The 12,790-nt window shown below is 38.5% G+C and overlaps 1 protein-coding gene across 1 annotated transcript; it reads left to right on the forward strand.

Annotated features, from left to right (window-relative positions):
* Window positions 1–11,727: 11,727 nt before the first annotated feature.
* LOC147483404 (uncharacterized) lies at window positions 11,728–12,790 on the forward strand. The gene is made up of 3 exons (XM_086579550.1): window positions 11,728–12,024; window positions 12,113–12,172; window positions 12,263–12,790. Exons 1-3 carry the CDS (start codon window positions 11,728–11,730, stop codon window positions 12,788–12,790), a joined length of 885 nt encoding a protein of 294 aa, XP_086435676.1.

Raw genomic sequence — 12,790 nt, forward strand, 5'->3', positions numbered from 1 at the left:
AGGTGAACTGTTGTGCGTGGGTTGTTTTTGTTTGGTTGGAACTTGTTGTTGGGTGATTGAATGTTGGTTTGGAGGGGGCTGTGGAAGCTTGAAGGGAGCGTCAATGGAGGCGCGAGCCCCAAACCTCCTCCCCTATAAATTTTCATTCTTCGGATAATCTTGGGGTTGGATTTTTATGGGATTTCGTTGTTGTGCGGAATTGTTTGGTTCAGGTTATGGGTTGTTGGTTTGATGGGGTAGTGTAGTGTGTGTGTGGGGGATGTAAATGGTGCTGCTGGAGCTTAGAGAAGCCATTAATGGCAGACGAATTTCAAATCTACTTTGAGGAAGTATATGAATTGAAAGAGTTGGGGTTTTAGCTTTTATTAAAGTGGTAGGGGTTTTCGCGGGGATCAAAACCGTGGGGTTGAAAGGGGAGCACGAGTGGTGGCTGGCGGTGGAGGAAGAAGCCTGAAAAAGATGCCACTGTTGGTCGGTTTGGGCCTGGGGCTTGGGCCTTAGATGGTTGTTGAGCCATTTTCTATTTGTTTAGTTTGGGCCAGTTTAATTTTAAGTCTTTGGGCCGGAACTTAGATTGTTTTGGTTGGGCTGGTTCTGATTTCCGTTTTTGGGCCTAAACACTAATTAGTGCTTGGGCCGGATAAATCTTAAGTTTTGGACCAGTTTAGTTTAAGTTTGGGCTGGAACTAACTAGTGTTTTCTTTGGGCCAGTTTTTATTTTGTTTGGGATATGTCGGTCCGTATAACTTAAAATAGATCTATATGGGTCTTTCAACATTTAGACTTTCGGGTTCTAAGGTTTGGGCTTGGCCAGTTGGGTCCGAACCATTACCTTGGTCATGAGCCCATGAGCCATGCACCTTTGACCTTAGCCATGAACCATGACTATGACCATGAACTTGTTGATCATGGAAACGACAGTTTGACTTGGACAATGATGCGTTGACTTTGACCTTTGACCATTGACCGTTGACTTTGACCTTTAACTGTTGACTGTGGAATATTGACTGTTTCCAGTTTTTTCACATATTTAAGAATATGGAGAAATGTAGTAATAAAATATTGTCGAGATTGTATAAATTTGGTTGTCATTATCTAGGAAAGATTTGACGTTGATATTGTGTATATTTTGACACGTGACGAGATAGAAACTTTAGGAGATATAGTATTCCTAAAACGCAATAAAAATGTTATGCGATACGTTTGAAGCAATTGTGACATTATCTAATATGTCGGGATATATATATTAAATGCAATAGTTTTGGAGAAATAAATGTATAAATGCTCCATTATTTTATCTGTGAGATGCTACTAGGAGGTAGTATAGTATTTGTGGATTTTCCCATGGGATTGTGGTGTAGTGCAATAATATATTGGCACGTGAAAGAATGAAAGTGGTTATGAGATATATTGAGATATTTCTAAATATTATGGCTTAGTGCAATATATAATTGGCACGTGAAATAATAAGTTTCGAGATTTGATATAGAGATATTTGGATAGCGTGCAATGAATAGTATTGGCACGTGATAATGTGGATTGTATTATGACGAGAAATGTTGAGCTTCAGTACAATTAAGTATACTGGCATGGGATAGAATAAGAATTATTCTGAGATATATATGTATGACACTTGAATAAATTACGTAACGAAAATCCTAGAACCTAGCTACCACAACTCATGTGATATGATTGGCCCTTCTGGCGTTTCAGTGAATCTGAATGGCCTTCTAAAGTAATTTGATTGGCCCTTCTAAGCGTTTGATGAATCTGAATGGAATGGCCTTCGGTAAGTAATTTGATTGGCCCTTCTGGCGTTTCGGTGAATCTGAATGGCCCTTTGGGCGTAGGTAATTTGATTGGCCCTTCTGGCATTTCAGTGAATCTGAATGGCCTTTCGGGCGTAGGTAATTTGATTGGCCCTTCTGGCGTTTCAGTGAATCTGAATGGCCCTTCGGGCGTAAGTAATTTGATTGGTCCTTCTGGCGTTTCAGTGAATCTGAATGGCCCTTCTGGCGTAGCCGAATAGTGGCTTGATTATTCCGTTCGCAAAATTAGAACGAGACGCGCGATATTTTATGCCGAATAGTAGCAGTACTTACATAATGGCTTTCGTGTGAGGGTTACGGTGTGTGCGCCATCCCCGCCGAGTAGTTACGCCATACGAGTGGTTCATTATGTAAGGGGAGGCATGTGGATGTACATGTTTGGCGTTAGGAAGCGATTGTGGTAGCCAGGAAAACTAGATAAGACATAGATACAACGTGAATTTTAGGGACACACAAAGAAAGCCTTAATTAATATAATTATGGTAATATGTTGGTTAATGATATATCTTTAGATAGATGATATATGGTTTGGCAGAAGGGTGGGTGAAACTAATTACTTGTGCAGAGACGACTCACTCTGTAATTGAGCATGAAATGAGGTAAGTATGGAATATGCTTGGTCGGGTTATAGTTTAGTTAGAACCTAAAACCTCGTGGAGGAACTAAATGCCTTTTATTATCGCGTATGGTTTGTTGTGTGGTTAGTGGGAAGTTAAAGCTAGCCTCGATTGGAGGAACTACCCGCTTTAATTATTGTACTTAAGGATCTTTGTATTAGTGGATTTGAAAGTTAAGGCCTCGGAGAAGGAACTAACCGCCTTATGGATTGTGTATATATATGTATAAGTATATGTTGTATTTTAAAGCTACTCACACCAGCATTTTTATAATGTTGATCTAATTTGCATGTTTGTTTATCGGGTGTGTTCATTAAATGAACATAGTTGATAAGTCTTGACAGTTTAGTGTTGAAGAAGATTGGTTGCTGCCTTGTGGTTTCCGTTAGCGTCACACCTCGGAGATCGAAGAGTCGGGAACAAATAATGTTTTTCCGAATTCTGTCAAAATTCGGGGTGTGACAACTACCCTGCAAGCAAAACATGACCAAGTCCAAGGGGAACTTAATTAACCGTAGGAACACCGAGATGAGGACCCTTGGGCAAGCCATTGCCCATGCAAATGAGGTCATGTCAGGCTATGAGATGGCTCTAAAAGAGAAACGTCTTCGCTCTGATAAGAAGGTTGATGACCCGGAAACCTTTGAGTTATATTCTCAAGTGGTGAAGGAGGTGAAGAAGAGGTCAGCTGAAAATGTCATTCGCTTTGCTCTGAGAATACTTGATGTTTTTCAAGAGTCCTTCGATGCTGCCAGACAAGTTAAGTTTGAGGAGGCTATTGAGGCTACTGGATATGTCTCTCAGTTGGATGCTCAGGGGCGAGTGACCAACCCTTTCATCTTGCTTCCTAATCTAGACACCAGTATCTCAACTATCTAGGAAGAACTTATGCCTGATGCCTCCTCATCCTCTGAAGAAGACACGGATGATGACATGCCTCCCGCTTTATTCCTTTCCTTTGCCGGTTCAGTTTTAGGTGAATGTTTTGTTCAGCCTTCAACCATTCCAGCTATCCAACCACACAGTCTGTTCTTGAGAGTGAAACAAGAGTTCTTGACAATGGTGCAACACTGATGGTGAACCGAAGTTTGATTCTACCCCTGCTTCATAAGTTTTTAAGTTGATGATTCTCATAAGCCATTATTTTCAAATAATTATTCTATGGATCTGTAATATTGAGCTATATAGCTCACATACAATTTATTTACTGAGCTCTGCAGCTCTTCTATTTTATGCATGCGTACTATTTACTTACTGAGCTCTGTAGCTCTTCTAGTTTATGTATACATTAGAAGCACTTTATGTTATATGACATGTGTTACTATGCATACTCTACCCCTGATGCCCCCCAAAGTTCATTTGGAACAACAATAGGTGACCCTAGTAGGCTAAACAAGTTAAAATGAGGCATGACCAAAATCTGATCAGGATATCATGGGAGCCATTCAAGTTAACTGTAAGTAAGAGTTCGATCGCAATAGAGTCATATGTCTTTGCGAAAGTAACTCGGTGTCATGAGCACAACACTGTGTTTAATAACGATAGGTTCTACTTATTTAAAAAATAAATAGGTTATCACCATAACAGTAGTGGGGGAGTCTTCCTCAGCGCTATCATGCCGATACTGTTCCAGGCCCATGATTTGCGTGCTAGGATCTGGATCCAACCCAGATCTTCCCAGCAACTCTTATATTGATGTTTCGAGAGCGCGAGGAACTGACATACAGTTCAAGCTCTCAAGAACACTATCTCTTGCTCCAAGTCAAACTGGCATACAGTTTACTGAACAATTAGTGTGGTTGAATTCCCTAAAGGCTTAACCCATCGAGGATAATCGCAGTTTGAAGGAACTGGCGTATAGTTCCAGCTGCATGGGAATGGAAAAGGATCTGGCATACAGTTCAACTTTTCCATGCTCAGTATCATTGGTTCTAAAACAAATTGGCATACAATATTCTTGAACAGATAGTGAGAATATAATTCCCTAAAGGTTTAGTCCATTGTGGATCATAAATAAAAAACAAATGCAAGGAATAAATTCGATGTCAATGTGGAGCACTTTGTTGATGAATTTGAGAGGAGTGGACAATGCATAGAAAAGCATAGAATAACAATTTACTAATAGTACTCGCGAAGGTATTGCGCGTTCTATGGTTTAATAAGAACGTCCCTTTCAACAGTGCGTAGATAATAAAAACCAGTTCGACCAATCTTGTCGATGATGTATGGTCCTTCCCAGTTGGGCCCAAGCTTGCTGTTGGGCTCTGGGATTTCCATAAAACTAGATCTTCAGATTTGAAAGATCGAATCCGGACTCTCTTGTCGTATGATCTCTTCAGAATCTGCTGGTTAGCAGCTAAGAGAAGTGCGGCACCTTCTCGTTTTTCATCTAGGAGATCCATTTATCTACATAACAACTCCTTATTGTCCAGAGTGTGTACAACATCTGACTTCCGAAAGTGGGAGCTACCGGTTCGAGGTATGACCGCCTCGATTCCGTAGGGTCGATGAAAATGGGGATTCACCGGGTTGGCCCGATCGGGTGTAGTTCGGTATGCCCATAGGACCTAGCTTAGGTAGTTCCTCAACCCACAAACCTTTTGCGTCGTCTAATTTACGCTTCATGTTATCCAAGATGACCCTGTTATAGGCTTCATCCTGGCCATTGCCTTGTGGGTACCTTGGAGTTAAGAATAGATGGATAATGTGAAACTCCTCACATAGTTCAGCGACTAATATAATCCTCCAGCGAACTGTTGCCCATTATCTGAGATGATAACTTTGGGTATGCCGAACCTGCAGACAATGTTGTTCCAAATGAACTTTCTGACGACATATTCTCGAATGAAGACAAGGGGAACTGCTTCTATCCACTTGGTGAAGTAATCCATCACAACTAGTAGGAATCAGACATTGCTAGGAGCAGGTGGTAGAGGTCATACAATATCAGTTCCCCATTGTGCAAATGGCAATGGACTGGCCAATGGGTGTAGTTCTGTTGCTGGAGCATGGATTAGCGGAGCATATCGTTAACATTTTTCACATTTGTGGGCAAAAACCTGTGCATCCTTTTGCATATAAGGCCAAAAGTATCCTTTTCTTAGGATCTTGAGAGCTAGTATTCTGCCCCCAGCATGGTTGCCACAAATTCCTTCATAAACTTCTCGCATAACCTGTTCAGTGAGGTGTGGGGAGAGACATCTGAGATGAGGTACCATAAAGGATTTCTTGTACAGATCATCTCCAACGAGGGTGAATCTTTGTATCTTTGCAAGCAGACGCCTTGCTACATTATTATCCTCAGGGAGTGTTCCATCTTTGAGGTAGGACTTATATAGATCTATCCAACTTGGAGTAATGGCTGGAACAACACAAACCGTTGTAATTGGGATCTGAATGCTAGATTTCTCCTGGAAATCTATAGGGATGGAACGTGACTCACTTTAAAGGAGGTAGGCATTTCCCAAGAGATTGTTGAGCAATAAGGGAACAATGCTGAATATGATAGTCAAAATGAGCTAGTAAACATTGCCCAAGAGAATGTTGAGCAAGTGGGGAACAGATGCTCAAGTTGTAAGCATGATGAGAATACCGGTAAAAATGGTACTGAGAACCAGGGGAACAACGATGAAGAGGGTATTTAGGACGAAGCCCACAACACTACATTTTAGGACCACAAGAGAACTAGATGATTGCAAGTTGCTGATATACGAGACAATTTAGGATGCCAATTACTACTTTTGAACTTCAGCAAACTATAAGATGAGCTGTGAAAATCATAAGTAAAAACCAAAAGGGTTTTTTAGACTTTGGTACCACTTTTTAGACCGATATTAGAAAATAGTACCACTTTTTTTTCATGACCGTCAGTTGACCGAGTTGACTACGGTCAAACTGATAGTATTTTCAATATGGCGACATTACCCCTCCCGTGCCTCTCACGTGTTTTATATAATTAGGTTTTGGCACCACTTTTTAAGTTGTCCTAGACACTACATGTTACAATCTTAGTGGTTGCGTGATGTACTGTAATCTTGGCTGTTATTTTGTTTTTTCGTTGATCCCGATGAATTAAGGGACATAATATCGGTTTTTTTGAAATATGGTTCAAAATTTGGTTGCAATGCTTCCATCCACGCCACTCGATCTTCCCTAGCTTCTGCTTAAAATAACACACAGCAGTGGAGCTAAAATCTAGGGTTTCTCCTACTTCGACTGCAATGGGGAAAGGAATCAGAGGTTTCGATAAGAGAAAGAACAAGACACACACAATGTGTGTTCGATCTGGACGTAGAAGTTTCCATCTACAAAAGAGTCGTTGTTCTGCTTGTGCTTACCCAGCTAGTCGCATCATAAAATATAACTGGAGTGTGAAAGCTATTCGAAGGAAGACAACTGGAACTGGAAGGATGCAGTATCTTCGTCGACGGTTTCTTACTACAACGGCTGCAACGCCGATGGTTACAAGATGATGAAGTACATGATGAACATTCTACCTTATGAAATTTCATATTTTCATCCACTCAAATTCGAACAACCTCTTCGTGACGTCTTCTTTCAAACAAATACGAAAGACATTTTTTCTTTCTTCTTCCATAATCCATACATTACTGAAAATCCATTATCCTCTGAGGCTATTCCTAAGTCCTTATCTGAGTTGCTGTATTCTGACTTAAATAGCTTGCGCCGAACTGGGTCCCCACGCCTTGGGTTCCTAGCACGACCACCTTCCGGAGGGTCGTCATCATCGAGATCGATGAGTGGCTCCTTCCTTATGTCGGACTGATATAAGTGCCTTAGCAGCTGTAATTCTGGCTTAAGGTTGCTCCTTTGTTGTTCCAGAGCCTACACTGCCTGACTTGCCAGAACAGACTCTGGGTTGGTGAGGACAGCATTCTCGCCATTTTGATGTTCCTCCTGAGTGTTATTCCTGGGACCTGCTCCGGGAACAATTGGTTCATCGGTGTTGGTCATAGGTCCTTGGGAGGGATCATTCGCATCTTGGCGACCGACATTCTCACCCCCTTCAAGCATCTCGTGCACTTTTTCTCTGATGGCGATGTTGCGCGTGGTAGCGCTACCCTTTCTTTTTTTTGCTCCTGTCATCACAACAGTAAGAGTTTTTAGAATAAATTAATCGTTTGAAACGAATATTTACCTGCTTCGGTCCCCACAGACGGTGCCAAAAGATGTTTCTATTAGAGAATCAAACCCTATTTTGCGTAGTTCCTAAGAGCGAATCCCTCTAGTTTATATAGGAAGGGTGACGAGAGTCCTAGGGTTTAGGGATGTCCTCACTGCTTGTGAGTTCCCTTCCATCTTTGGACTCTGCCTTCCTATTAGGATTCATCTTTTTATGGAAGTCTGAATCTAGACCATATATTATGGGAGGTAAGTTTCCTTGTTGATCATAATGTCCTATCGTGTATGGGAAGATTATATCTAAAAGGTAACTCTTAAGATATGTCATCATGATTCCTTCCTAATCATCAAAGATCGCCATCTTTAGTTTCCTTCTGTGCAGGAACTGTCTATATTATTTCCTAACGACTGGGGTAACTGTTATGTTTGAAGGCGGTCAGTCATGTACCTGGCACATGTCCACTAAACACTCATGTTAAGCACAAGATTACTTATTTACAAAACTGATCTGATGGTCCTCGTCTCATTCTGGACATCTATAGTCTTAGGTTATTTCCTATACACGTGTCATCTGTTCAGTGATGGAAAATCCCCCCTACATTCCTCATTTTCCATTTTCATTTCTCATATATTTCTATTCTTCATTGAATAACTCATCTCTCACATCAATTATATTTTCCATTTGTAGTCGTTTTTGTTCATAGCTCACATGAATTAAAAATAAATTAATTAATAAATAAAAAAAATTAATTAAAAAAATAGTGTTTTCTTTTTGTTTGGTTGTGCTTATATCTTCATCAGTCATCTACAAAAATCCACTTTATATATATATATATATATATATATATATATATATATATATATATATATATATATATATATATATATATATATATATATATATAAGTCATTTCAACAATAATTGGTAAACTAACCCATCATTTAGTTTAGTTACACTAGAAGTTGTACAAAAAATGATATGATGATTGTGGAATAAGTGCTCCAGAAGAACTTGAAAGTGAACTTGTATTTTTTTTAATACATTTTGTGTAAAGTTTTTCTTGAATGTAATATATGAATATGGTCATTACGTTCATATAATATCTAACCACCTTACATGATTTTTTGTACTAAACTGGTGGTGATTGATTACTTTTATTTATTTATTTTTTTGGCATATTAATTAAATTATCTTATAAGTTGTAATTTGTTGATCTGCGGATCGAAGTTACAAACCTGTTGGTGATTATTTTATTTCAATATTTTTAAAAAATTAAAAAGTTTCTCTAAATTTTAATTTGTTTATTTTTTAGTGAGTTACTAAGGAATTCGTTTGTTATGTATATATGATATTTGTTGAATGTTGAGCTCGTGTTGTTTTAGTATACTTTTTTAATAAGTTTTTCTTGGATGTAAAAATATATATATATATATATATATATATATATATATATATATATATATATATATATATATATATATTAGTTACTTTCGAAACATATATCAGCTACTTTTTGAGAGGTGGACATTATCAAATAGAATGTTGAGCAAGAGGTGAAGAATGTTGGCAATGGTAGTTAAAATGGGGTCACATTGCCCTACAGAATGTTAAGCAAGAGGGGAACAATGCTGAAAATGGTTAGTGCCAATACATGCTTCTGTAGTTGACAATTATAAATATTTTGGTAGGTTTACCAGATGGTCCGTTTGATCAACCGTCAACTGGGACTCATCAATTGGAAGATGTGGAGATTTATGTCGTCGTTAGAAGATTTTCTCAATGAAGATTTCATTTGATGGAATAATAAGCTACACTGACACCGACTATTAGCAACTGGTGTGGTTATTTGAAATACAAATTCCCCTTGGAAGATATTTACTTATGAAGAATTATGTTTTTCACATAACAGTTCATCTTATGGTTTTTTGGAATTTCCAAAGTTTTTATAGTGACTTTATTATGTTTGGGAATCGAAATAATGTCATTTCGTAATTTTGAAACTGACAGGTTCATATGTAGTGACTATCAGCAACTAGTGGTTATTTGAAATACAAGTTCCCCTTAGAAAATATTTACTTATGAGGAATTATGTTTTTCACATAACAGTTCATCTTATGGTTTTTTGGGATTTCCAAAGTTTTTATAGTGGCTTTATATGTTTGGAAATCAAAGTAATGTCATTTCATAATTTTGAAACTGACAGGTTCACATGTAGTGACTATCAGCAACTGGTGGTTATTTGAAATACAAGTTCCCCTTAGAAAAGATATTTACTTATGAAGACTTATGTTTTTCACATCACAGTTCATCTTATAGTTTTCTAGGATTTTCAAAGTTCTTATAATGACTTTATATGTTTGAGAATCGAAATAATTTCATTTTGTACTTTTGAAACTGACAGGTTCACATGTCTTAACTATCTGCAATAGTTAAGTTTCCCATATGGAATTTTCTGAGTTTGTTTTTTAATTTTAACAGAGTTGATGTTCTCTACAACATTTAGTCATAAAAGATCAGAGACACTATGCTAAAATCAGATGCACTATGATTAATAGCAAAACAATAATTTAAAAGATGATAACAACAAACACTTAAGGTGTGTTTGTTAACTGGCAAATGATGGTGGCTAATTGTATTTTCCCACTAGAAGTACCATTTGCCAGTGTTTGGGTGTATTTAAGGGCCCTGGCAAACATTATTTGAAATTAGCCAGCAAATCAAATTATCCCACTAGAAGTGGGAAAATAGAAAACACCTCCCCCCAAAGTTGAATTAGTCACCCGGTATTTTCCCACTTTGGTAGGAAAATAGAAACAACTCTCTCTCTCAATCTCTCTTCTCTCTTTCTCACTGCTGCCTATCAACAACTTGCTCGCTCCACCTCCAGCTCTCACCGCGCGCCATCAGGTAAGTTTTGGTTTTAATTTCGTTTTTTGGGTTTTAATTTAGTTTGGTTTCGTTGTTTGGTGGCACCCGCTATTAAATACCCTCAGTCATTCGATAATCATTTTAGTACTGCTGTAACAGACACTCTTAATTTGAAAATAGTTTCCAATGATATTTTAGCTCCTTCCATACTTTTGACCGAATGAAAATGAGGCCTTTAATTGTATAATCATCTCCTTCAAAGATGAAGGTTATCCTCAATATACCAATTCCTACGCTAAAGGACAATCGGTCATTACCCATACAATGGGAAAGGAATATGCTCCAGTCTACTCCCATCTGTGGAGAGCTCTCAAGAACAAAGAAGTTAGTGAACCCTTCACATGACAAACCCAAACCACTCGAGACTAACGAAAAGAAATAAGACCAAATATGCCACGAGAAAGGAAGATGGATGATAGTATAGCTAACCGACTCCTCATCCGAAGTACATTTGAATACAAATTGACAATAGGTTTCCTCACAATAGTGATATGTAACAATGTTAAAATCTTAATTTTGTATCATGCGGGGACAAATAGACTCCCCTAACTCCAAATATAACTAAAAGAAAAATCTGGAATAGAATTAGGATGAAAATTATCGAGGACTTTGAGGCGAGAATAGAAGACATAGTAGAATCACCAAGAAGCTAAGATAATCTCTCTTTATTTCCCAATTGTCCAAACCGGTTGATCTTTGGTGGTTGATCGGAAAAAGAATAGAGTCTAGAAACAAAGTACGGGTAACAAGACTTGAAGTATCCCTATCTGACATGGCACAAATGCACAATGAATACCCAAATCTTTGTTGTAATTATTTTTAGAATGGTTCATTGTTATTGCTTTGTTGGTTGAATACATTAGATGTATGGATTGTTGTTCATGCATGTATGTTTGTATCAATTTGTTTGTTTCGTTAATTGAGTACATGAATTTGTATACTTCATTATTTATTTTTTTCTTTTTGAGATATTGTAGAATGATTACCGAACGCCAGCGTAGGTTAGTGGCATTTCTACTTATAGTTATAAGTGCATATATGATGATGACATGGTGGTATAAGAGAATGTATATGGGGAGGTATAGGCCTAGGCGTAGGGCTCCCCCCCGCTCTTATTAGAGGTCCTCGTAGGAATTGGGATCAAGTGCGGAGAACTGTATTGGGTAGGATGTATACTAGCACTGACAGATTCTGCCACGAGCAATTAAGGATGAGACGATCAATGTTTCGTCGCTTGTGCACTCGTTTGCATGGTCATGGTCTACGTGAAAGCAGACATGTTACATTGGAAGAGCAAGTTGCCCTATTTCTCAACACTGTTGGGCATGATATGCGTAATCGGAATGAAATATTTCAATTCTTCCGTTCAGGAGAAACAGTTCACCGTTATTTCCATCTTGTGTTGGATGCAATCCTTTGTTTATTCATAGAGTTAGTAACAAATGCTACCGCTGATAACTCTCCTCGCGAGTGTACCAACACACATCATTGGCATTATTATTTCAAGGTCAGTCAACTTTTTAGAAAATGGATAGGATCATTCTGATTTCAATGTTTAATAGTTTAATAAATATTTATGAATTTTTTTATGTTAGGATGCTGTGGGTGCGGTTGATGGTACACAATTTCCAATCAATTTACCACTAGCACAACAGGCTAGGTATCGTGAACGTAAAAGGTGTCGCGGACCCAAAATGTGTTAGTAGCTTGCACATTTGACATGAGGTTCACATACGTGCTAGCAGGGTGGGAGGGATCGCATTAGACATGGGCGGTTGTTGAGGAGTGTTGTGGCTCGTCGGGGCATAAACTTACTGTTCCAAATGGCAAGTACTATCTTGCGGATCTTTGGATTTGCTTTAGTGCCAGGGTTCCTCATGCCTTACCGTGGTGTACGGTACCATCTTAGAGAGATAGGTGAAGTTCAACCTCAAAATCATAAAGAACAATATAACTTTCGTCATTCATCTTTGCGTACTGTTGTTGAAAGGACAATTGGTCTCTTGAAGAAGCGATTTGCCTATCTAAGGCATGCAGTTTTCCACGATGTCAAAACACACACAAAGGTTATCCTTGCCTGCTGTGCATTGCACAACTTCTTGCGAGAAGAAGATCCTGATAATACATTGAGTGACGAGGAGCTCACTGATGATGAGGAAGAGGCTGACAACTCTCTGAATGCTCCAAATATGAATATTGATATGCAACCAAGCATTGGGTGGACTAATTTTAGGGATGAGTTGTCAATTGCAATGTGGCAAGATAACGAGTGA

Source organism: Coptis chinensis, chromosome 8, assembly GCF_015680905.1.
Source record: "Coptis chinensis isolate HL-2020 chromosome 8, ASM1568090v1, whole genome shotgun sequence".
Classification (NCBI taxonomy): Eukaryota; Viridiplantae; Streptophyta; class Magnoliopsida; order Ranunculales; family Ranunculaceae; genus Coptis; species Coptis chinensis.